At 35.8% G+C, this 26,303-nt stretch overlaps 1 protein-coding gene and 1 long non-coding RNA gene across 4 annotated transcripts in view; one reads left to right on the top strand and one right to left on the bottom strand.

Moving 5' to 3' along the window:
- Positions 1-7,694, bottom strand: part of LOC139003470 (uncharacterized) — an 18,232-nt gene extending 10,538 nt beyond the window's left edge. The window contains exons 1-2 of the long non-coding RNA XR_011470248.1: positions 7,286-7,694; positions 5,767-5,838 (exon numbers count right to left, since the gene is read on the bottom strand). This is a non-coding gene — a long non-coding RNA (uncharacterized lncRNA). The remainder of the gene's footprint in view (positions 1-5,766; positions 5,839-7,285) is intronic.
- ZRANB2 (zinc finger RANBP2-type containing 2) lies at positions 7,402-26,303 on the top strand. Of its 3 annotated transcripts, none has more exons than XR_011470247.1 (11): positions 7,403-7,522; positions 10,914-10,966; positions 11,058-11,166; positions 12,119-12,201; positions 16,826-16,902; positions 17,172-17,306; positions 18,702-18,871; positions 20,363-20,449; positions 22,607-22,762; positions 23,825-23,894; positions 24,436-26,303. XR_011470247.1 is itself a non-coding variant. In XM_070405384.1 (11 exons), the coding sequence occupies exons 1-10, from the start codon at positions 7,467-7,469 to the stop codon at positions 23,852-23,854; spliced, it is 960 nt and encodes a 319-aa protein (XP_070261485.1). In that variant the 5' UTR covers positions 7,403-7,466; the 3' UTR covers positions 23,855-23,894; positions 24,436-26,303. The 3 variants fall into 3 exon arrangements, 2 of the variants coding, with proteins under 2 accessions (XP_070261486.1, XP_070261485.1); XM_070405384.1 differs by having other exon boundaries at positions 23,821-23,894; XM_070405385.1 differs by lacking the exon at positions 23,825-23,894 and having other exon boundaries at positions 7,402-7,522.

Raw genomic sequence — 26,303 nt, 5'->3', positions numbered from 1 at the left:
TTGGGGATCGAGCCCACAACTTGGGCATGTGCCCTGACCAGGAATCAAACCGTGACCTTTTGTTTCATAGGTTGATGCTCAACAAGAGCCATGTCAGCTGGGCACAATTCAGTTTTTGAATCATGGTTTAAGGACTTGATTTCTGCTAAACTGAAAATTTTCTTTAAAAGAATGTATACTTTAAATTGTTTTTAGTTATTTATATGAGTGTGAATGAGTTTCTCAACTGTTTTTCATTGGAAAGAAAACTAAAACAAAGAAAAAGAAAAACAAGGAGATTTTGACTAAGAGTAGGACTTGTCAACATGAGAAATGTCCAAACCTATAGAGAGTTTTTATAAGAGTTTTTTTAGCCAAATTGACAACATATGCCAGGGGACAAGATCTCAAATGCTCCAAAGAATAATAGTTTTTCCGTTTCTTTTATGCATTTGAAATGTAAGGAAGATTACATGGACGTGGGGAAAAAAAAACAAGGAGGGGATTAAATTAAAGGATAGTTAACAAGATTATGTGCTGTCTTGAGGGTAGTTTATTTCAAACTTGAGATAACCTAGAAGCTCAGAAACAATAGACAGGGCTTGCTTAAGGCAAAGATAAACCTTTTACTAAAAAGTTATATGCTTGGGGCATGACTACCCACCATGACCTGCCCAGTTAGGAATTTATGATCAGATCACTCATTTGAGGTTACCTCCTTTTTTTATCCATAGACTGAAGGAATAAATTGGGTCAGGGCTAGGGTGAGCCAGACATCTAATATACAAAATTTAAGGAGCCACTCACTCTCAGGTGACACCTTCAGTCTGAGCACCTGAGAGTGCCTCCTTGAATTTCACACCTCTTGTGACTTGCTTGCCTCACTCTTGTCCCAGTCCTAAAGGATGAAGTTTAACCAGACTTGTTAACCAGTTTTGTTACTGGTGATGAAATAACCCTGATGCATTTCCCTTCCCCACCCATGAACTGGGAGAGTTGTTCCTCCTGGGAACACCATAATATCCTCTAGTTATGCCTATATTACACTTAATGATACTGCTTTCTAACCATCTCTTTCACATCTGTATTCACCAGCACTTTGTGAGCTCCTTAAAGAAAGAGGCTATGATATTGTCTTCATAGCTGTGATATCTACCCCTGTCCTGTTGAACAAGTGAATGAATGAATGTGCTGTCAGCATCAAGCATCCGTTCCTCCTGTGGCATGGAACATATGTGAAATCGTGTGTCAGCTGAAATTTTTATCTTTGCCATACATTGATGGCAAATTTCAATAAATTTTTTTTTCGAATTATAATGATTTTTACCAAAGATTTGTGTATAATCTCAGTATTGTTCATTTTTTTAACATGTGTGCTCAAGAAAGCACTGCTGACACCTTATATATGCTTTGCCTTTCAGTCTCCAGCAGGGCCAGCCTTCTTGACCTAAATAGACTTCTCCACTCCCTCATGGCTGCTAAATACTATAATTAATTTATAAAGGACTCTGAAACACCAGGTGGCAAAATCTCCCATTAATGGTTTGCACAGAACAAAAAGAACATTTAAGTTGTAGGAGATTTGTAAAGTGTGTATGTATGTAAACTCACATTTTTTAGTCCACTGAATTTCCAAAAATGTCAAATCGCAAAGTGTATTAAGTAAACAATGCTTAATAATTTTTTCCTCACTTAGCACATTTAGTTTGAATTGTAGAGAGAATCTGTGCGACAAAATATTCTCGGAGATGAATATTTGAAGGACATGAGACCTGAATGTCTACGAATATCCACACAAATATCCCAAGCACTATAATAGACTCATTTTGTTCTTAAAAGAATGTCAAAGAGAAAAAGGTGAATATGGAGGTGGGGAAAAGCAAGGAGGGGGTTAGATTAAAGGATAGTTAACAAGATTAAGGATTTCTCAATGCTTTGAGAGAGTGACTACTATAGTGGCTAACTCTTGAAGTATCTATCTATTCAATAGCCATGGTAGGCAAAATTTTAAGATGTCTTTTAAGATTCCTGCCCCCTGTGCTGTACCCTCCTTTTGAGTGTGGGCAGGACTTGTGAACATGATGGGATGTCACCCCTTTGAGTAGGTTACATTACACAACAAAGGTGATAGAATCATTTTTTCATGATTTCATTACATTATATAAGATTACTCTCATGGTGGTGGTGGTGGTAGCAGCAATAGTAATGGTAGCAGCGGCAGCAGCAGGAACAAATTGTAGAGAAATTCTTCTGCAGAATTTGGAGAAGTAAACTTGTTGCTGTGAGAGGGCCATGTGATTAGAACCTGAGGGCAGTCTCTAGGAAATGAGAGAAAGCCCTGGCTGACATCTGGCAAGAAAACAGGCACCTCAGTTCTCCAGCTTCAAGGAACTAAATTCTATCAAAAATCTGAATGAGCTTGAAAGATGACCTTGAGCCTCCGATGGAATTGCAACCCCAGCCAATACCTGGATTGCTGTCTGGTGAGACCCTAAGCAGAAAATAAGCTATGCTCAGACTTCTGACCCACAGAAACTGAGAGATAATAAAAAAGTGTCGCTTTAAGCTGCTAAGCTTGTGGTAATTTGTTACACAGCACTGGAAAACTAATACAGGAACGAACTGCTTTTTCTTTTCTCTGATGCTACCCTTTTCCCACAGGGGTGCCTCCTACCAGTCAGGGTTGTACATTACACCTGACATGGCTGATTGAATCTGACCCAAGCTAGCACAACCAGAGCCTTTGTCTGGAAATATAAAGTGGGAGCCACAAGATTTGTTCAGAATCTCTTGAATGGAAGAGAGATATAACCATAGATGTTATAGTAACGCTGTCTTCTGTCCAGAGTTGCCTCTAGGATATACAAGGTCCTGGGGGGAATATTTTAGGGTGGGTAATGTAGAAGCTATCTATACCAACAATTTGATTATAAAAGTAATTAACAAAAAGCATGGGCCTATGTGAAGTGTAGTGATGTATTGATAAGTTTTGGGGCAAGAAAAAGGTACTAACATAGATGTCTAATCAGTGCACAAGAAAAATTTTCTTGGTTTCCAGGATCCATTTATTTGTGTTATTGATGGTTAAAGATACCATTCCTGGCTAATTTCATATATCCCACTGCAAGGAAAAGGTAGCAATACTGTTATTATTCACGATGCTATGGCTCCTTGGAAAAAAAAAATTTTTTTGGAACGTTTTTAATTGAAACAGTATAGATCTTCTTGCCTCTGCAGTTCCCTAATGCCATTAATTTAATGCTGATTACCTCATTACTCATCTCATGGCAACATCCATAGTGCTGCCCATCAATAGTGGCTTCCAATGACTCTCTAATGTTGTTAATGTGCTTTGTTGATATGACCACAAATGGAAGTCTTACCCAGAGAATGGAGGAAAATGTAAACAACTAATCTGTTTTATGGTCATGTTAAATTTATCATTTAGAATTTTATAGCATATACTTATAGCATGTAAAGCATTAACATAAAACAACACATCTTCCAACCATGTCTTCTCTTGAACTGTGTAAGCCTCGCTGCATTGGTACAATGTGACCCTTTTAATGTTGACTGCAGCCCTGCACCCCATGCACATTCATTCCCAGTGGTGAGGATAGACAAGGAGCCCTGGGCAGATGCAACACATCACAACTGTAAGAAACCTCACTCGCCTTTAGAATCAGCAGGTACCCAGGTATAAACGATACTCAGGTCACAAGAGGGTCTGAGATTACTGGCTTTGCCCTGAAGTTGGTATAATATTTAGCAAGTATTTATTGAATGAGAAGATAGGTGGGATATGATGAGATGGGTATATTTAAGTATTTGTTTTTTAAAATTCTTACTGGAGTTGAAAATAATACCCAAATCCTAAGTGTTGTAAAAAGTATTTTAGTGAGTCTGGGCAGTCATCCAGAGGAACTGCATTGCACACCTTATTTCTTGAACCTTTGGAAAGTTTGAACTGGGCAGAATCACCTTTGGACTGAGCCAGAGCAACATTGTCTTCCCAACAACTGTTTGTAAAAGTAACAGGAAAGCAGACCTCCTGATTACAAGAACTCATAATTAAAGCCATTCTTTAGAACGAGTAAATAGCCATGTACAGCTAAAGAATAACTTAGCTTGTTAGCACAAATAGAAATTTCACCCTTTTGTCCATGTAACTTTTCCCTTCCTTTTCTCATAAAACCTCCTTGCCTTCACCCCCTAATCAGAACACTATCTGAGTTTCTGCCTGAAACAGTGCTTACCAAGTAGCTATTCTTTGATCTCAAATAAACACTTGTTGCCTCTCACTTTGGCCTTTATTTCTAGGTTAACAGTGAACAGCTCAATGAATTTTTAGAAGGCAAAGAACCCAAATTATGACAAAGAATATTATCCGGACCCTCAAAGGTCCCTCATGTTCCCTTCGAGTCACTATGTCCTCCCCACTCCCTAGTAAACATTATCCTATATTAGTTTTAGCTGCTTTTGAACTTCACATACATGAAATCATGAATTATGTACTAGTTTGACTGGCTTTTTCAATTAAATATTGTATTTTGAGTCACATCCATACTGTTCAATGTGGTTGCAATTTGTTTATTCTCATTGCTGTATATAGTATTCCACTGTGTGACTATATAACTATTTATTTACCAGGTTTATTTACTCATAAGTATTTGGAATCTTCTAATTTGGGACTATTGTGAATAGTGCAGTGATTAACATTATTATACACATTTTTGGTGAACTTATGTGCATTTCTGTTGGGAGTGTACTTAGCAGTAGTATTTCAGGTTTGTATATATTCAAATTTAATAAATTCTGGCAAATATTTTCCAAAACATATGTATCAGTTGACATTTCCACTAGCAGTGTGTAAGAATTCTAGTTTCTCCATACTCTCTCCAACACTTGGTATTGCCTGAATTTTTCACTTAATCATGCTGATGGATATGTATTGGTAAGTAACTCCAGCCAAAATGAAGTAAGACTACTGCAGCCTAGCTTTCCTACTGATTACAACTGAAAGCTCCGGACAAAATACAAAAAGTAAATACCTGGGGACTCTAAAGAGAATACAAAAACAGACAGATTGGGGAGAATCAAAACTTGGGAGCAATGCCCCGTGTTTTTCCTGTTTTCTCTTACAGCTTTGACCTGAGCCCTGGCACCTACTGAAACTGATGGCAGCACAGGCAGAACATCTGAGAACTAAAAAAAAAAACCAACATACCTCTAGCCAGTTGAATGGTGGAAGGGGGCTTCTGTGAGCCAAAAGTTTGTGGGGAATTCCTGGCTTTTTCTCCATCTTTTTACCTGGGAGTTAAGGCCTGGGATTGGACAGTTCCAACACCAAAAACTATCTTTCTAGCCTAGTAGTTAAGGCCTGGGCTTAGTCAGCTCCAACACCAAGAGAAACCCTATCTTTCTAGACAAGAGAAATGGGAAAGTGGACCGCTGTGGTCTGAAGAGTATAGAGGTAATCCAAATATTTTTCCTCCCTTTTCTCACCTCTTTGCCAAGTGTGGACCTTAGTCAGCTGAAACTCCAAGAGAAACCTCTAATTTCTGGCAAGAGGGCCAGGAAAAGGCGACCCATAATTCTGTGTGTGAAACCACATAAGCTCTGTGTTCACCCTAAACTCAGCACCTGCAGGACATAAAGATGCATAGCAAAAGATATGTGAACTAAACTACAATTCCAACTACTGTTTAAGTTCCAAAATAATCCCTGAGTGTTGTACTAGTATATATAGGACAGACTCAAAACAAAGCAAAGCCTCTGAAAACTGACCTGACATGAAATCAGCACCCATAGAAGTTGAGACCGAACTTCTGATCTGAATCAAATTGGATTGATTGCCTCCTAAAAGAAAAGAAAATAAATCAGCATTCCCCCAAAGGATTTTAACAGGATGCAACATAACATTCAGGTTGTCCAGGATAAAAACCTCAATTATGCAATCTACAAAGAATTAAAAAATATGATCGACTCTGAAAGAAAAATAAAATCAAAAGCTGTCAACCCCTAGGTGACCAAAATGTTACAATCATCAGAAATAGACTTTAAAGCAGTTATTATAAGTATAAAATAGTTGAAAACATTCTTTCTCAGGCATATGCTGTGCTCTAAAAAAGTTCTTGCATTTTTGTATTCTGAGCTATGGATAAGAATGTTTATACCATCATTGTTTGTAATAACAAAACTTGGGAAATAAAAGGGCTGAACTGTCACACAAAGGAATATTACCAGCATATAGCAAAGAAACTACTATTAAAAAAGAAAAAAGAAAAAAAGAAAAGAAACTACTGCTACATGCAAGCATATGCAACAATCTGGGATGAATTTAGAATCATATTGTTGAGGGAAAAACAATTAACATACGATTACATAACTATCCTTGTAAAGCTCAATCGTTTATGAAATTAAACATACATGTGCATAAACTAAACTTTCAAAAGCAAAAGAATAAAGCCAAAATATAGAAGAGTGTTACCTCTGGGTGAAAAGAAGGGGGTGGAAAAGAATAAGCCAATCAGAGAAAGACAAATACCATATGATCTCACGCAATCTATCTACCTACCTACCTACCTACCTACATATATACACAAACATATATATATATATACATATATATACATATATATGTATATGTACACACATAGACACAGACAACAGTGTGATGACAGTCAGAGAGAAGTGGGGGATCCGGGTTAGGTGGAGGTGGGCGAAGGTGGGGAGAATGAGAAGAGACTGCTTGGGGCTATGGGCGCACGATTGAGTAATACACATGAAAACCTGAATAGTTTTGCGAACCAATGTCACCCCAACAAATTCGATAAAAAAAAAAAAAAGATTTTTTAATTTTGGCAATATCCTTGTTCACAAATTAATGGTCCGTTTCCATGTGTACGCTGCTTATCTGTATTTATGTATCAAAAAACAATATTCTAAACGACGTGATGTGTGCATAACAGAACATTTTCAATCCTTTATTAAAGCACGTGTTCCAAAAACTTGGGTAACACACTGTTCCTAACCCTTTGACAGTAGACTGAGCAACCCGTCAGCTATTCCATGACCCAAGCTGAATACCATTGCTTCTGCCTCGACCTACGTGGCTCCGCCCATCTGAGCTACGAACGTACTTTCCTTTTGGGTCCTCCCGCCTGTAGGGGGCGCTCCAAGGCTTCGAGGGCCTAGAGGCCTCCCGCCTGGGGTGCCCCTGCGGCGCCTGTTAGTTTAGCTCGGGAGAATACATTTGCGTTATAACTCTTTTGGCCAGGAAAAAAAAATTTCACAGGCATCTTACTCTGGACAATAACGTTTAAACTCAATCCCGGCCGAGTGCCCACATCACCAGCCCCTGACGCAGCGGCGGCAAGGAGTCAGGCGGCACGAGGACAGCCCCGGAGTCCCGAAAGTCCCCAGCCCGCTTTCCTCCGGTGAAGACGTAGCTGCGGGTGGCTGTGCTGGTGGCGGCCGCGTCCAAGATGTCGACCAAGAATTTCCGAGTCAGTGACGGTGACTGGATTTGCCCTGACAAAAAGTGAGTCCAGCCAGGGCCCCGCCTTGGAGCGCGGTTGATCGGTGACGTCTTTCTCAGATCGGTTCGGCGTTTTCCCCTTTTACGATCCCCGTTGCCTTCAGCCGGGAGGAGGCGGCGACTCCGGGCTCCTGGGCGGGAAGGAGGCTCCCAGTCTCCTCACGAGGAGGGCTTTCGTGATCATCCCTCCAGCGTTTCCTCGCTCCTATGTCTCCAAGTCAGCCCCTCATTTTGGAGAGCGAGATTGGCCTCCCCGTTACCCCCCACCCCCCGCCCCGCCCCGGCCCGGCCCGGCCCGGCCCCGCCAGGTTTCAGCCGTCAGGACATCTTCCCCGGTGAGGCCCGCTTGGTATTGGATCTCCCTCACGTGACTTTTCCCCGCAGAACTTTCTCTTGTTCGAGGAAAGCGTCTTGCTCTTTGGCTTCTCATAGTTCACCTTGTTGGATTTTTTTAAAAAAAATGTAAACGCTTCTTCGTAGTGTATACATAACCCACCCACCCACACCCCCCCCCCCCAATAAAAAAATTACACAACAACAACACTATCCTTCTTTGGGGTGGGAAATCCTGACTTTTTTCCTTTAATTTCCCCCACAAGAAGGAAACCTTTGGCCTCGTTCCAGCCGAGAGGTTGGAGGCCCGTGTTTCCGCCGCGGGGAAGGCCCGCCGCGGGGAAGCACGTGCGGTGACGGCGCCGCCTCTGACATTGTTGCCCAAGTCATTGTGCTCCGTCCGGCCGTGGTGTCCACCGAAGGGCACTCCCGTGGGTGGATCTGTTTGTAAATATATGGAGATGGCTGTGGAAAGTCATGGTCAGGAGCATTGAGCGCACAGCTCACGTCCGAATAAAAACCTGGGATCCCCCGGTGCCGCCGGCAGAGCTGATGGTGGTAAAGAGGAAAGACTTGGAAGCGGAGACCTGGGTGTAATGTCAGCCCTGTTGCTTGTTAACCACGTAACCTTGTTAGTTAACGTTGCTTAAAAGTAAAAACTGGGATAGAGTGGCTTCCGGAACAATAAATACATGAAATAGCATAGAGAGTGCGAGGAGAGCAGTGGCATGGAGCAAATGCCCATTGACAGCGATTGGCCCCCCCGATGTCACTCAAGGAGATTCAGGCCTTATTTCCTCAGCGTTTGTTTTCTGTCCATACTTTCAGCAGGTTTAATGAGCCATTATGGTTTTTTTTAACAAATTGGTGGCTCTCAATTGCATAATATCCATAGCTATACTATTTGTGGTGGCCACGACCTACAAACAACCCAAAGGTTCGTCGGTAACTGAAATACATATTGGTATATTTGCACAGTGGAGTATGATACTACGTAAGTAGAGGATCTAAATTTACTTGAAAAAAATCATCAGTGAATCTCCAAGCAAAATGTTGAACAAGTAGAATAAGGATGAAAAGGTATTTTTAAAAAGTCAGTTGCATAAAAATTAAGGTAACGGGAAGGATTCCAGGTCTGTTTGACAATCTCGAACAAGAACGAGAGTGATGTGTTAGAAATAGCATTGCTCCTATAGGTAAGACTATTTGAAAACATTCCAAGGGTATTCGGCGTCTCTCTTGTGGTGTTGGTCGCTTGTAGAATAACGTGCTTTTGATAGCCTCATTAATGCCACACACCCAAATATTTGGAGGAGGTCTCTCCGTTACAGACATGTGGGTAGAATATTATTTCTGCATATAAATCCAGGAAACATTTTTCAGAATGTGTTTGGGTCAGAACAGATATTCTTGGGCGTTGGAGGGGACCAGAAAGTTATTTGGAATGCTTGGTTTAGTGGTGATTCCATACTTCACATCTTTATTTTATTCCAGTTATAATAACTAAAAAAAAGTAAAGTTTTTTTAAATTTAAGTTTTACATGTTAGACCATTTAACATTCTGTTACTGATATGCACACGCACTATTCAGACCATGTTAGTGAATCCAATATTTTTTTGTTTTTATTTAAGTTTGTAGACTATAAGCATAAAGTGATACTGTTAATCCATGTGTTGAGGTTATTGGTTATGATTGTAATTTTTTTAAGTTAGCTTTCAGAGGTTTTGATAATCCAAAAAACTCCATTTCCTTATAATTATTGAACCTATGTATAGTTTTTAGTCAGTAGAATCCATCTATCTTCCTTTCCTTACAATCCCACCTCCTACTTGTAAAAAGAGTGTGTTATCAAGATCCATGAAGCCCTCTATGATTTATTTATTTTCTCCCCACTGGTCCACCCTTAGGATTTTGTATTTCTTATAATACTTAATACATTTGTGTGTATATCTTATTTTCTATACTGGGAATTACTTTGAGGTTTTTTTGGAACTCCCAGGTGCCTTGTCAGTAATTGTAAGTGGAGTCATAGCTTACCTCAGCTTTGCAAGGGGATTTTATTAAAATTACAGTTATAGTGCCCTAACAGTGTGGCTCAATGGGTTGGTGCTTCATCCCGTGCACAGTTTGATTCCAGGTCAGAACTCTGCCATACTTAGGTTTTAGGCCTGATCCTCAGGGTCGGGCATGTAGGGGAGGCAAATGATAGATGTTTCTCCCTCAAATTAGTGCTTCTCCCTCTGCCTCCTCTCTTTTCCCTCTCCCCCTCTCATCCTCCCTCTCTAAAAATCAATTTTAAAAATTACAGTTATATGCAACTTAACCACAGAGATATGTTCAGGAAAATGTCATTAGGCCATTTTGTCATTGTGCAAATACAGAGTTCATGTACACAAACCTAGGTGGTATAGCCTACTTACTACACACCTAGGCTGTATGATACATAGCCCATTGCTCCTGGGCTACAAGCCTATATATGGCATGTTACTGCACAAAACAACACAGGATTAAATCAACCAGTAACATAGTCATTTATTGTCATTATCAAGTATTATGTATGTGCTAAACTTTTATACTACTGGCAGCCTAGTAGGTTTGTTTATACCAGCATCACCACTTGGCGTTGCAGTAAGAAGTTACTAGGCAGTAGGAATTTTTCAACTCCATTATAATCTTATGGAACCACTGTTGTATATGCTGTTCATTGCTGACCAAAATGTTATTTGGTGCAAAACTGTAATGACATGCACTAATAGGACACTGAGACATAGAGATCCTAAGTGACTTACCAGGATCACATAAGTAGAAAGTGAGATATTGAGTTTCTTATCCTGCACTTGTGACTTTAAATCGTACATTTTCCCACTAAATTGTGAGGTTTTCAATATTTGTTTTTTGGAGTTAATATTAACTACATGGCTTTAGAATGAACTTAGATGGCATTAGAATTTCTGGATCCAGGTATATAGTAAGGGAGGACACATTTGAAAGTTGTGTATATAGGATTTAAAAAACTATATTGGTTTAAAATTATCTAAATATTTTTCACTTTATTTTCAGATGTGGAAATGTAAACTTTGCCAGAAGAACCAGCTGTAATAGATGTGGCCGGGGTAAGCATTAAGGAAGCTTCTATTAGGACAGTATATACAGATAAATTCATTATTTCCCCAGATTCATATTGCATAATTTTTCTATTTTCAGAGAAAACAACTGAGGCTAAGATGATGAAAGCAGGGGGCACTGAAATAGGAAAGACACTTGCAGAAAAGAGCCGAGGTCTATTTAGTGCTAATGACTGGCAGTGTAAAACGTATGTGTTTATTATCATCCACTCTTCTTCCATAAAAATGTATCTCATTACTTGTTAATGTTACCAACTCTTATTAGTCACATTAACAAGCCAGGGTCACCTTTAAATTAAAGATCTGTTGATTGTTATTCAGTCTGTATCTCATATATATAAGTGTAAAGAACTATTAAGTTCTATGTTTTAATAGTAATATTAGTTGTTACAAGGATGGGGTATGTATACCAATAAACATGCTTAAGGTGAGCTGACAACCCCAAAAAAGCCTACTTCTATTACTGAAAAATCTCAAAAATAATTATTAATGTGAAATACACCATAAAAGTTATTTTACCTGTTTACAAAGTAATTTTAGAATCATGTGTGCCATAATAATTACTCCTAGTTAGATAGATTTCTTAATATTTTTGAGTTCTATATTGATTTTTCCAATTTCCATTTTTTTTATGTTGTGCACATGAGTCAAATATATAAAAGGATTTCATCAGAAGGGGGTCTTATAAATTTCTGATCCTATAGATATTAATTTGTGCTGAAGAATTTTCCTGCAACAGATTAAGACTGGGTTTGGAATTCAGAACTTGAACTGACTCCTCAAAAAGGAAAAAAAATGACCCTTCTTTGAGGTGAATTCAGAGGCAGAAATTAGTAGAATCTTTGATTTCAAATGTTTTTCCCCTAAGGCATCAGAATCTCTATGAGTATAATTTGTCATTTCTTTTTCATAAAATGAGAAAGGCACCATGCTATATTGCTTTTGCTTCTCTGCTTAGTTAGAACCCACATTCTCTCTTCAGAAAAAAAAGTACAATGGTACATTTTCCTTGTTTGCAATATTCTTAGTATATTATGGTAGTGATTTCATCCTAGTTTTTATTTTAAAATTCTAAAATGTTTAAAAATTTACTGTTCTGCTTGTAGTTATCTACTAACTTGGTATTTTTAACTTCTAAAGTTGCAGTAATGTGAATTGGGCAAGAAGATCAGAGTGTAACATGTGTAATACTCCAAAGTATGCTAAGTTAGAAGAAAGAACAGGTAAGATAAAGGCACATTCTAACAATGATTTTTAAAGAACTAAAAGTTTAATTGACAGTTATATCATCTGAAGAGCACAGTGATTGAGGATTCTTTCTGTTCTACTTTTATGGTTTTTTTCCCTCATACTCATAAAAATCATCTTTTGTTTTTGAATTTTACAATTTACAAAGTACAGCATTAGGAAGCTGTAGCCTAACAGTGACATTAGAATACTTATAGAAATCCTCTATTTACTCCCTTTTCCCCCACTGATCTAAATGTTTATTATCCTATATAATAAAAGGCTAATATGCAAATCGACCGAACAGTGGAACAACCAGTCGCTATGATGCACACTGACCACCAGGCAGCAGACACTCAACTTAGGAGTTACCCCCTGGTGGTCAGTGCGCTCCCACAGGGGGAGTGCCGCTCAGCCAGAAGCCGGGCTCACGCTGGCGACACAGCGGCGGTGGCAGGAGCCTCTCCCACCTCCACAACAGTGCTAAGAACATCAGTTGGACATCTCCCGAGGGCTCCCAGATTGCGAGAGGGCGCAGGCTGGGCTGAGGAGCGTACCCTACCCCCCCCCCCCCCCCCCCCCGCATGAATTTCATGCACAGGGCCTCTAGTTAAGGCTAACTGCAATAGAAACAGTACACTGATCTTTGTTCCTTTGATTTCATTAGAATAAATTCTCAGAAGTTGGATTATTTAATTTGTTTAAAATATAGAATCACAGAATTTTCAAGTTAGTGCCTTAGTTCTTCCTTTGAAGTACATGTTATATTCATCCCCTTTTCTCTGTTCATTTCACGGCCCTAACTTAGGCTTGACTTAAATGTGTGTTCAATATCGTTCACCTCTTTACATTTTAGTATGAGACAAATTTGAAAATACTTTTATATTAACACCTACAGAGGTTCTTGGTTGCTTGTGTCACTTAACTATTTTAGCCCTGGCCTATGTGGTTCAGTGGATGAAGCATTGGCATGAGCACTAAAGGGTTGAGGGCTTGATTCCCAGTCATGGGTGTATACCTGGGTTGCAGGTTCTATCACCAGCTCTGGTCTGGCACGTGACGGGGGCAGGGACGCCACCAGTCAAAGTGTCTCTCTCACATTGTTGTTGTTTCTCTCTTTTTCTCCCCCTCCCTCCCTTCCTCCACTCTAAAAATCAATGGAAAAAATATCCTTGGGTGAGGATTAACAAAAAAGCAACTATATTTTAAAACCTTCTTTAAAAAGCTCAAATTCTTTAAATGGCACTAGAATTATGTTGTTTTCTATATTCATTCATTGATTAAATAACTCATTGGCCATTGTGCAAGATGTTGGGGATACTTGGGTAAGCAAATTAGACATCTAGAGCCAAAGATTAATGAAGTCTTTTTAAGAAAGCAGTGTGTTTGATAAAGCATTGTTTAAGCTAAGAAGAAAAAGAATTACCTAAGTAACAAGTTAAAGATGATTGCAAGCAAGGGTAAACAGCTTGTGTAAAGGACCTGAGACCTGAAAGAATGTATCATGTTGGATGTAACTAGATTGTTACTCTTGACTTGATACCTTTGAAGTTTAGATTTTTACTGTGAGTCATCTCTTAGCTCCAGGAAACACTTCAGAAAAAGAAACACTTTTAAAAGTCAAAAGCCATTTAAATCATGGTGTAAGGAGTTTATTTTATTCTAAATATAATGGGAAATATCTGAAAGATTTTTAACAAGGAAGCAACACCTCAATTTTTAAAAAAAATTGCTGATTTGTAGAAAAATAATTTGAGGGAGGGTGGCAAGAACAAAAGCAAGAAGACCAATTTTTACAATGTAACCTGACAAACTTCAAACCAATGGAAAGAAGGAAACACATATAGGCCATGCCAACTCACCTTTTTTCAATGAAAATGATGTGTTCAAGTTTTTTCATGATAGAGAGCTGTGTGTTCCATGTATCCATCCCTTCATAAAGGTGGATTTCTTGTATTGGTTCACACAACATTCTATATAATAAAAGCATAGTGCAAATTGTCCCCTTGACCAGGAGTTTGTCCGGGAGTTCGTCCAGAGGTGGGGCCGGATGGAGGCCCTGGCTGGCAGCTGCGGTGGCAGCAGGCTACTGGGAGGAAGGGAGGGAGTACCCAGCTGGCAGCCGCTAGGGCAGTGATGGCGAACCTTTGATATTTGCAACCATGGTAAAACAAAGACATTTTTGATATTTATTTTATATATTTAAATGCCATTTAACAAAGAAAAATCAACGAAAAAAATGTCATAGGTTCGTCATCACTGCGCTAGGGGCTCTACCAGTGCACGAATTTCATGCACTGGGCCTCTAGTACCTTGTCAGCAGATTATTTAGGTTGTTTTTCTGTGGCCTGTATGAGATAACATGAAAATAGCTTTGTATTTGCTATGATATTCATATTGAAGTAATTTCTACTTACATATATATGCAAAATTACCTATGTGAATTATAGTTCACTTTCTAAATTTTGGCTATAATGTATTCTTTAGCTCTCCATTTTTGCCATATCATTTTTCAACTATAAATTACTAAATGATGGAAATACCATGAATTTTTTTTTACCTACTTCTAAGTATTTTGAAGTTTAGATTTTTACTGTGAGTCATCTCTTAGAATTTGTTATTTATCAAACTGCTCATACTTTAATCTTGGGATGTACTGATACAATGTTAACTAAATTTAGAGACAAAGTATTGTTGAATTATAACTTTTCATTGTTTTTGTAATCCAGAAAAAAACATTGAGTATGAGTGGTTCTCTTGAGGTGAACATAACCCACTTGTGCTTAGTTCTGTCTTTTTATGATATTTTGAAAAACTACAGCCAAAATGTTAAGGAAAAGTTAATGGTATTTAATACACTTGTTACTCATGTTATATGGACAAAAAGAAAAGGAAATTCTTAAATTTTTCCATTGGAGTGCATATTGTCTCTGAAACAAGGTAGGAAGAGGAGGAAAAAGATGATATGCAAATATTTCAAAGATAAACATTGATACATTGCAGTTTTTACTGGTACAAAGTATAATGAAGAAAAGAATGTTATATTAAAGAAGATGATATTTATTATGCTACTCTATTAAAACAAAGCCGTTCCACTATTCGTGGCTGTTAATGAAATGATAATAGGATAATGATCATTCTTTTAATGCCCATGTTTTATAAATGTAAAGTCACAAATCCCAAATTAAAAGTATTTGTTTGCAAGTTTAATGTTTTTCTGGTTCGTGAAGTCCTTAAATCTGGAAATCACTGTTCTCATGTGCTGGTATTGCTCTGGAATGTTAGGGTAGATTGTTAACTCTTGACTTGATACCTCAATTATTTTTCAGTAGGAGATTTACTCAAACTCTCTCATCTCACTTTCTGTAAAACTAACTCACTTTCTCATTCCAATCTCTGTGAAACGTATGTGAAAGACTTAGTCTGGGGGAGGGGGGGGGGCCGGGGGGGGGTGACAGTCTACTTGTAGGTGTTAATTGTGACATCAAAGAATAATGGTTTGCTGATCTTGATTACTTTTTAATAGAATATTTTCAGTTTAAAAGTTAATTGGCTGCTTCAGAGACCCTTCAGTGACTTTTACCTCTGTATTAAAAACAATTTCATTAACCCTTTGCAGTCCAATTTTATTTTTGGAATTCAAACAGTCTGGTCCAAATTAATTGATGGGATTGAATGTTGAACCAGTTTGTGGTGTCGACCTCAGCCTCGACGTTGGACCTGCTCCTAGCGCCTGGTCTGTCGAGTCAGCCTCCACGTTGGACTGAAAAGGGTTAAAAGCAGTTTGAATCTCCATTATCATTTTGCCTGGTGTAATTTGTAATTTTAGCCCAGCAAAATTTCAATATATCAAGACTGCAGACTATCTGCAGTTGATAAACAGTGAAATTTGATTCTTGGTTCTTGTTTAGGCCAATTCACCTGAAGAATTATGATAAACTACAGAGAAAAGTCCTTTTTACTTTTTAAACTTAGTTATACCAGAGGTTTGAGGAGATGTTTTTCACCCATATATTCCCATGCATGCTCTACCTCTTTGATGCAGTGGTTCTCAACCTTCCTAATGCTGTGGCCCTTTAATACAGTTCCTCATGTTGTGGTGACCCCCCACCATAAAATTATTTTCGTTGCTACTTCATAACTGTCATTTTGCTACTGTTATAAATCATAATGTAAATATCTGATATGCAGGATGTATTTTCATTGTTACAAATTGAACATAATTAAAGCATAGTGATTAATCACAAAAACAATATGTAATTATGTATGTGTTTTCCGATGGTCTTAGGCAACCCCTAAAGGGGTCGCGACCCACAGGTTGAGAACCACTGGATTAAGGACACTTTGAAATTGAGAAGAGCTGGAAGTATACTGACAGGACTTTCTTACCTTTTTACCTTTAAGTATCTCACATTGAAACTTTTCTCTGTAGTGGTTTCTTTTTTTTTTTTTTTTTAAATAATGCTTTTTAAAATACTAGTAATTATTATATGCACAGGCAAATCTCATGGCAAGATCTTTCTCTTTTTTTGTTGCTTGGAGATGATTTTGAGGAGTTTTTTTGTTTTGCTATTTTAATGAATTGTCAGAGGATAACAATTTATGCCCTTCATATTTTAGGATATGGTGGCGGTTTTAATGAAAGAGAAAATGTTGAATATATAGAAAGAGAAGAATCTGATGGCGAATATGATGAGGTAATAAGCTATGCATTAGTGTGCAGGTTGAATACAAATTAGAAAAACATGTTAGAAAGTATCTTAAGTGCAAAGGAAAAATATAAATGTATCTTATTTTTGTAAGTACACTTTGAGTCTTACAAAAACATTTTAGGAAATCATAATTGACTATATAATTGGCATAATGGACTTAAAATGCATATTAATTTAAATATATGCAAATTTTTTTGAAAAAAAGTATTAGTACATTTTTAGCTGACAGAAATTTTATGAAACTTTTTCTCTAGTTTGGACGTAAAAAGAAAAAATACAGAGGGAAGGCAGTTGGTCCAGCATCTATTTTAAAGGAAGTTGAAGATAAAGAATCTGAGGGAGAAGAAGAGGATGAGGATGAAGATCTTTCTAAATATAAATTGGATGAGGTAAATGATTTCCTTTTTTCCCCTTTGTATTATTTCAGCTATGACATAATATATGAATGTTTTTGATGACCTTTGGCCCATGGTGAAGATATGTTCTGGCTGTGTACTCATTTGTTCTCACCAAGGTTTTGAGCTTTCACTCTGCCAAGCATTATTCTGGCTCTGGAAATACAATAATGACTGAGACAGAAACACCCTTCTTTTAATGGAACTTAAGTAAATAAAGGTTCCCTGAATAGGAAACAAGCCAGCAACATTTAAAAAAAATCAACATAGGCTAGTGTGACTAAAGCAAAGGGAAGAATGTGGGAGGGCAGCGACTACATGAGGTCTGGTGTTTGTTCTGTGGGCCTGAGTGTAAAGTTTTATGGTTGGATGTATAGGTCTAGATTAAGATCATAAGAGGCCCTTGAATGCAACTAAACAAATCAAAGTTTTTAAGAAACAAATAAGGTATCTGACCTGTATTTCAGAGTGATGAGTGTCAGTGTGCACAGGCGACCATTGAACAACACAGGTTTGAATGGTGCAAGTCCACTTATACACAGATTTATTTTTCAATGCATATTATAATGTATTGTCTTTTTCTTGTGATGTTCTTAACATTTTTTCTCTAGCTTTATTGTAAGAATACAGTATATAATACATATATCATAAAATGTGTTAACCAACAGTTTGTGTTTTCTGCAAGGCTGTTGATCAATAGGCTGTTAATACTTAGGTTTTAGGGGAGTCAAAAATTATGCACGGGAAGTTGGTGCCTCTAACACAGCCGTGGGCAAACTACGGTCCGCGGGCCGGATCCGGCCCGTTTGAAATGAATAAAACTAAAAAAAAAAAAGACCGAACCCTTTTATGTAATGATGTTTACTTTGAATTTATATTAGTTCACACAAACACTCCATCCATGCTTTTGTTCCGGCCCTCCGGTCCAGTTTAAGAACCCATTGTGGCCCTCGAGTCAAAAAGTTTGCCCACCCCTGCTAACCTCTGCATTGTTCAAGAGTCAGCTTGAACATTGAGATAATTGGGGAGGCAGAATGGATTTTCTGAGTTAGATCACATAAAAAGTTACTGTAATATCAGTAGAGAAAGAATGAAGTAGTAAGGGATATGGATTCAATGACTTTAATGGGAGTAAAATTGAAAATTGTTGACAGCTCTTTGGTACTACTTTATGACAGAAAAAGAGGAAATAAGTACTACTAGGTTTACTTCTTTGAAATATTTGAGATAGTTGTTAAGTCTGCTTAGCTTGAGAGTGAATTTGTTGAGATATTAATGATGTTATTTATACCCATATGGAGATGCCCAGTACCTAGAACTGTTCATCATTCCTATTAGATAGCATTAATATCTAAATGTCGAGTATAATTGACTCTGAATTTTTGTTAGGATGAGGATGAAGATGATGCTGATCTCTCAAAATATAATCTTGATGCCAGTGAAGAAGAAGATAGTAATAAAAAGAAATCTAATAGACGAAGTCGCTCAAAGTCTCGATCTTCACATTCACGATCTTCATCACGCTCATCCTCCCCCTCAAGTTCAAGGTCTAGGTCCAGGTAAACGGGTACAGGTCAAGGGTAACACCAGTCAAAATGTCAGTATCTAACTTCTTTATTTATAAATTTTGTTTTTATTGACTGAATAAGCTTTCCTTTTATTTTAGAGATTTCATTCAAGTCATCTTTTAAAAGATAATTTTTTCTTAGTGCCTTGAAGTTACTGTCCAGTATTTTCAGAAATGCAAATTTTAATATGAAACTTCCTCAGTCCATTTATCTCCAGACCTTTTATTAAAATAGACTTTAAAGATCTAATTAAATCATTACATAAAGTGTATTATCTACCTATATAGTTTACATTTAGAAATTTTTAAGTAAAGTGAATATTTGTTTTCACTGGTAAAGGCTAATATAGAAATTTTCTAGGCCTTAAGTTTTTGCTTACTACATAGTGCTTAATTTACTTTGTTATAGGTATTCTGAATAAAGGAGAAAATTCAATCATATAAGTTTTATTGGCTTAATGCTTATAATTTTGAGATTTTCAGGAATAAATTAGAGGAGTCAATTGGTGGTGTACTTGAATATTATTTTGTTAGTAATGTAAAATTTTAGTAAATATTTCCTGATTGAGTAGTCAACAATAAAAATAAAATTTTATGTGAGAAAAATGAGTGCTTTGTATAAACTGTTTCCTTGAAGAATTCTTATTCATAGTTTAAGTTAATCAACATGCAATGAATTTTTAATGTATTTAGGAAAAATTATTAGCTAATTGAGTACTTAACAATTAGTTAAAGCTTAAAAGTGATTGATTCTAAAGATAATTTTAAGATGAAAATGTTACATTCTTTTGCTGCAGGCTATTTTAAGGAACAAATTAAAGGTGTGAGATTACTACTGAATTTTACTTCTGTTGTGACTTCTGAAATTTAAATGGACCATATCTCCCCTGTGTCATTTTTTAATTATATAATTACCTAAAACAATGACAGGGTTGTTAATGTATTTTCCCTTTAATTCTCTAACATTTGAGCAGGAAGAAAAATAGGGTTAAACAAACATACACATGTCAACATTTAAAGCTTCATACTAAATAGTGAATGAGGAAATGGAAGGGATTTTATAAGGAAAATTAATAGATATTTCAGAGAAGCTAATTAAATATAAACTGCAACATTCAAATTCTTGGATATATTAAGTCTTGTTAAGTTACTTTTACATATTGTAAATGTAAAGTATTCAGTGTTAATAAAGTGATAATACTGGATGTTTTAATTTGTACAATCTTAAGTAATATTTAGAGTAATTTTGTCAGACTTGAAAAGTGATAGTTGATTATTTTTTAAAAATTACCTATATCTTTAAATTTTTGCATAAATATCAAAACAAAAAGTTACTTTAAAATATTATGTTATGAAAACATATATCAAAATAGTTGTCCTTTTACATGAAAATGAATTCTAATGCGTATCTTTCTTTCAGTGTTCATATCACAAAGTTCAGTTAAGTGGTCCTGGAAAAAAAAATCCTTCCATGTTGTTCCAGGTCCCGTTCAAGAAGTTCTTCCAGTTCGCAGTCAAGATCTCGTTCCAGTTCCAGAGAACATTCGAGATCTCGTGGGTCGAAATCAAGGTGAATGAGGTAGCATCTCTCTGTAAAACAGAGAGAAAAAAGTATTTAAAGGCCGCAGAAGGTGTTGCTGCTTTTTTCCCCCTTATTTTGCTTCTATTGTCAATTTTATTTTAGCATTAGAAAACTAATGCACTTGCCTTGGCTTAATTTTCTCACCATGAGATGTTTCCATTGCCTGCAGTGTGCCAAGACATTCCCATGATTGAATTAAGGTTATTTTGCATTGTGCAAAGTTTGTTATTTCCTAAAATGTGATGAAGTAGGAAGACAGAGCCAAGTCTTATTACCAAATATCTCATACATTAGTTATGTTTGCAGTAGTAGTTCAAATAAAATTAGAGATGCAAATAAAAAGGAAATGTTTATTCTTTTGTTTTTGTTTTTTGTTAATCCTCACTGGAGGATATTTTCACCTTTGATTTTTAGAGATTGGAAGGGAGGGAGAAGGGGGAAGGAGAGAGAGACACACACACACATTGCTTCCCACATTCACCCTGATGGGGGCAGGAACCTGCAGCCCAGGTATGTGCCCTTGACCAGACTCAAACCTGTGACCCTTCCAGTATGCAGACTGACGCTCTAAAGAAACACTTGCCAGGGCTGTTTTCTCATTTTCAAAAGGAAGAAAAATAAGTTCGCCTCAAAACAGATTTTTGTTTTACAAGGCAATTGTTTCAATATATATAGAAATGATTTTGTTATATCAGATAAAGTTTCTGGGAGGGGGTCTTATACATATTTTCATTTCTCTGTAATATTACATAGACTATTATAAACTGTGAGAGCAGACACTCCTCTTAAATTCCACAAACTAAATCAAGAAGTTGGTTGGTTAGTCTAAATAGAATGTGGTCTTTAAGTAATATTATTGTTAACTCTAGGTTGCATTTAGTTACACAATTTCTAAAAAAGCACATGAGACACCAGTTTTTCTAAACATTGTCCAAATATACTGCCTCTCTTTTTAAGTTAATTTATTGATATAGTAAAGGCATCTAACATGAATAAGGAAAACACAAAAAATTTCACTTGTGTGGAACTTTACACTGAAGTTTAATGGTAGCTCCTTTGGTAAAAACAATGGCTTAATAGCTTATTAGCGCCAAGTCTATAGCATTAGAGGGCAACAACAGTTTAACAACATTAAGAAGAAAAGAATGATATGCACATTTGTATTAAGCCAATACAAAATAGAGAGCAAATGAGTTTATTGTTGTTACTGTGGTGATGATGTGTATTTATCATTGTTTTAGTCTTTTGAGTGCTTCTTAGATGAAGATAAGTACTAGTTCCTTTGGGAAGCACTGTAATAAGGTTTACAGAACAGACTTTATATTCTTTCCAAACATTTTTTCATTGCTTATAACTTTCCAAAGAATTCTCCTTTTGGGCTTTCTAAGTTTATTTTAAGCCCAAAGGTGAATTTTTTGGGAAGTTTGAGCTAAATTACTTCAACCAAAATGTAAATGAAGAAAAAATTGCATTTAAACATTTGCATGGTTACCACTACCTAAAACATGTGAATGTCAACACTTCATACTTCATGAATAGTGGGCTTTCATAAAAATAAATATTGCTGATATAAATAAAGTTTTAAAGTTACTCATTTTATTTTTCTTTGAATATTTAGCAGTTTAATAGTTGCTGTTTTTCTCATTTCTGTCCCCTATCCCTGCTTTTCCTATAGCAACTTAACTAATAAATTTTATAATTACACAAGGAATTGTTATTTTTACTTTTCTCAGGAGGTTGTGTATATATGATACATATTTTTCTCCAAGAGGAAGGATGTATTTTCTAGACAAAAATGTGTAAATGCACAGTTTACCTGTTGGTTTTGCTATTTATGTATACTTTAAAATGAAAGCCTTAAGTTTTAAAAAAATAATTTAAAAATTCTACTTTAATATATTGGGCTGGTTGTTAATCATAAGTAGTAAACACTTACCTTACAATTTTAAAAAGAGATGAGATTAAAGTAAATGTATTTAAATACAATTATTTTTATGGTTGAACCAGAAGTCTTCTGTTGAGTAAGCAGTAAGTATTCTCATAAAATTTTCAGTTATAAATCCTTTTTGTTTTTGGAGCTGTTAACTAAATCTGCCTCATTTCTTCTTTTAATGAAATGTTTGATTTGTTTCTCAATCAATGAAGATCCAGCTCCAGATCCCACAGGGGCTCTTCTTCCCCACGAAAAAGATCTTATTCAAGTTCATCATCTTCTCCTGAGAGGAACAGAAAGAGAAGTCGTTCTAGATCTTCATCTGGTGATCGCAAAAAAAGACGAACAAGATCACGGTCACCCGAAAGGTTTGGGTTTCTGTAGAAATAAGAATGGGTGTTCTTAAGTGTGTTTAATAGATTAAACTTCTAGTCAAGGATCAGATTTTTATAATCTCCTTTAGTCCAACTTTAAATTATACTTTTCAACTTTAAACTTCAAAAAACATTAATTACTTTATCCTTTATGCTTTGATCAGATTGTTTAGAAAAGTTGTAGATCAAGCCACTCTTCTATCTGTTCATTTTATTACTTAAATACTTATTTTCATATATAATTATAGCCAACTCTCGGTTATTTCTATCTTTTAAGATTTAATTCAAAAGCTGTGTGTTGAAGTAATTTAGAAGTTGATTTCTATATGTATTTAGTTGATATTATAAATTTTACATTAAATATTAGAAATTAATATTCTAGGGCATCTAGTAAAAATAATTCTAGATCATTGGAAATCTGTCCTCATTTAAATATGTGTAAATGCATTTTCACAGCAAATTATTGTTTCATACTCTTTATAAGGAAATTGTTCTTGTAGCTAATACATTTTTCATCTTGCTGTACAAACCCTGTTGTTTTTTTCTTCTTTTTGAGAAAGACCTTTACTTGATTATGTTATCTATGTGGACATTTTTTAGTTTGGAGAGCATGTCATCTGTCAGCCTTTCCTACAACAGACTAATTAATTAACTTTCCTCTTGATTGTCAACTTCTAGTTATACAGTCAGTTTAATGGCTTCCTTTGTATCCTTGGCAAAATTTTTCTTACCCTTTCAGCTTGTGAAAGTAATGATTAGGTAAAATCTGATTATTGCTGTATTTAGTGGTAGGATGCCTCATGATTCCTATTTGCACAGAATGATTAGTTTTGTTTCACATTTTGAAGTTTAGATATTAAGGTTACACACAACTAGTCTTCTTTCTCTGCATTTGGTTTGATTTTGTTTTTTTGTAAGAAAATAACTCCATACTTGAGTGAAATTCATTCTGTTGATTTCTTACTACTTCTGCAAATTTTTATTTTAGCCACATATAATCCCCCTAGTTTGTTGTCATCTAAACTTAATGAACATGTTCTCTATTCCATAAGCCAGGTGATTGGTGAAAACACTAAACAACCCTGAGCCCAGGGCCAACCCCTCGGAACACCACTACTTTACCCAGGTTGATATATTGACTTATTCATATTAGCTGCATGAATATAACCATTTAACTAATTGTACAATCATCTTGTGAGACCTAGATTTCCAAATTGTAATTATTTATGAATATATATTCTTAATATACAGTCAGAAGCCTTGCTGTATCTGTTTTACATATAGACTTACCACACTATCTACAATGTATCACAGAGATTGTTTTAGTTACTCTTCCATTAACAAGTTTATATGGCCTTGTTGTATATTATCTGTAACTTTACATATTTTTGCAAGGCTTTTCTTCCTTAAATAATTGAGAGGTGGCTATATCTTGAAATGAGAGATTTTTTAATTATAGAGAATTTTAAATTATACTATTACTGGGCTCACATCCAAGGTCTAAACACTAATTTTATGTGTATAAGTTTATATCTTAGATTTTAATTGTTATTTTTTTCTAGTATAATTAGGTCTGATTTTTGTATATTCTCAAAGTCTTATGAATGAATGGTGATATCCAACTCCAGCTTATTAAGACTACCTGCTTTCTCTATTATGTCTTACAGGCACCACAGGTCATCTTCTGGATCATCCCATTCTGGTTCCCGTTCAAGTTCAAAAAAGAAATAATGTATTAAAATTTACATCTTAAAAAAAAATCCAGTACAGTGCATGAAGCATATTTTTTAAGAAGTTGGTGTCTTACTTGGTCAAAAGTGCTAAGTCTTCTAGTAGAGGTGCATGCCTTTCATTGCTTTTCAGAACAATACAGCTGTGTTTATTTGTGAAATTAAAAGTAAATAGTATTTTAAGCCATAATGTCCCAAAATAGACGCTCTATTTATCGTTCTTTATTTACAGTCATTTTTTTAAAAACCATCTCATCTATAACGAAGTACTTTTGCTTCTTTTGGTTTTTTGTTTTTGTTTACTTTGTTTCCTAATTTCAACTCTTGTTTTCCTCATTTCCAAATAGGAATTGTTTAGTGACTTAAGGTTATCTTAGGCTTGCCTGAACTTTGGGCATGGAGGCAAGACTGTGGTGAAGTAGTTGGAAACAGTCTGTATATGTTAATCTGAGAAAAGGAGTTAGCCTCTGTATGTTAACCTATGTCAAAGTGATTCTTCTCAGAAAAAGTTAAACTAGTTGTAAAACAGCCAACTAGAAACTTTATTCTTAAATTCCCTATGCTAAGGGTGCCTTAGAATCATTCTGTCTTTTATTCAGTTTTGCTTTTTGTACCACATTTAATGCAAAAAAATCTTGTGAATTGTAGAAGGAGAAAAGTGTTCCATATTTCTCACTCTGACACATCATTTTGAGCAAGAATATCTAACAGTTCATTTCTAATCTGCTGATATGGTTGTCTGATGCGGAAAACATCTTATTTCAAAATGTTTATCTTAATATTTTAAGAAGCTTTGTGTGATGTCTTTTAAAAATCCATTATCACACATGATAGGGTAGATAAAGCTAAATTATAGTTAATGAAGAAAGCTTCTGAAGTATAGTTCTCTTTGGGTGAAAGACCAACAGAGACATTGTTAATTTAACTTGAAACAATAAAATTTTTTTGAGTAATGAATGAATATTTATTTCTGCACAACACAAGCAGAAATAATTGTTCCTGTTCACTTGAAATTACTTATGGCTTAAAATACTTTCAAAGTTTGTTTTATTTCTCAAAATTAAAATCTGGTCACAAGCTTTATTATGTCTTTTGGTTTAAAAACAAAAGGTTTCTCTTAACAGTATCTTCAGTGACAATGCAAGGTAAGTATGTTAAGGAAGATCAGCAGTTGTGCTTGAGGACTTTTTGTCATGGGGATCAATACCCATTATTCTTGTTCTGTTTTTTGGGGGGGTTTTTTGAACAGTAATGTCTTCTGCAGTTAAAAACTAAAATGCTTTAAGACATTTTGTAGACAGACCAAACAAAATTATATTTGTTTCTTTATTTTAAAATGAGTGGTTTTTCTCTTCACTTGATCTAAAGATGAAATCAAAATATCTTATGTAGAAATATTTTGATAATATTTTTACAATGAACTTGCCCCTTGTTTTTTTTGTCTTAATTTTCTTTCCTACATTTACTGTAGTTTGCACAAGAACTTTTCTCTCTTGTAATTGTGCCTCAGACTTCTTGAAAGTCCACCTCCTAAAATGCCCAGATGATCTTTTAGATTTTACATGTTACTATTGGTTTATTCTTGTGCTTTCTGTATTTAAACTTTGGCTGTACTAAATAAATGCAAGATTATAAATTTAGCTAATAGTTGTTTACAGACAATTCAGATGATTATGATTTCATTTGGTTTAACTAAACTGTAGTAGTACATAAGGAAATGATGCTGTAGACAAATGTAAATAAAGCTTGTGAGTCAAGCATCAAGTGGTGTTTGTTAGAAATAAATTAGAAATTTTAAATGCTGA

Source organism: Myotis yumanensis, unplaced genomic scaffold (assembly GCF_028538775.1).
Source record: "Myotis yumanensis isolate MYYU_CA2020_CCGP unplaced genomic scaffold, mMyoYum1.0.hap1 SCAF_2, whole genome shotgun sequence".
Taxonomy (NCBI): Eukaryota; Metazoa; Chordata; class Mammalia; order Chiroptera; family Vespertilionidae; genus Myotis; species Myotis yumanensis.
This window is presented reverse-complemented; position numbering and strand designations above follow the sequence as displayed.

Coding starts and splice junctions, on each gene's coding strand:
- ZRANB2 (XM_070405385.1), top strand. CDS start 7,467: ATGTCGACCAAGAATTTCCGAGTCAGTGACGGTGACTGGATTTGCCCT. Junction 7,523..10,913: donor TGGATTTGCCCTGACAAAAA/GTGAGTCCAGCC, acceptor CTTTATTTTCAG/ATGTGGAAATGTAAACTTTG. Junction 10,967..11,057: donor CTGTAATAGATGTGGCCGGG/GTAAGCATTAAG, acceptor TTCTATTTTCAG/AGAAAACAACTGAGGCTAAG.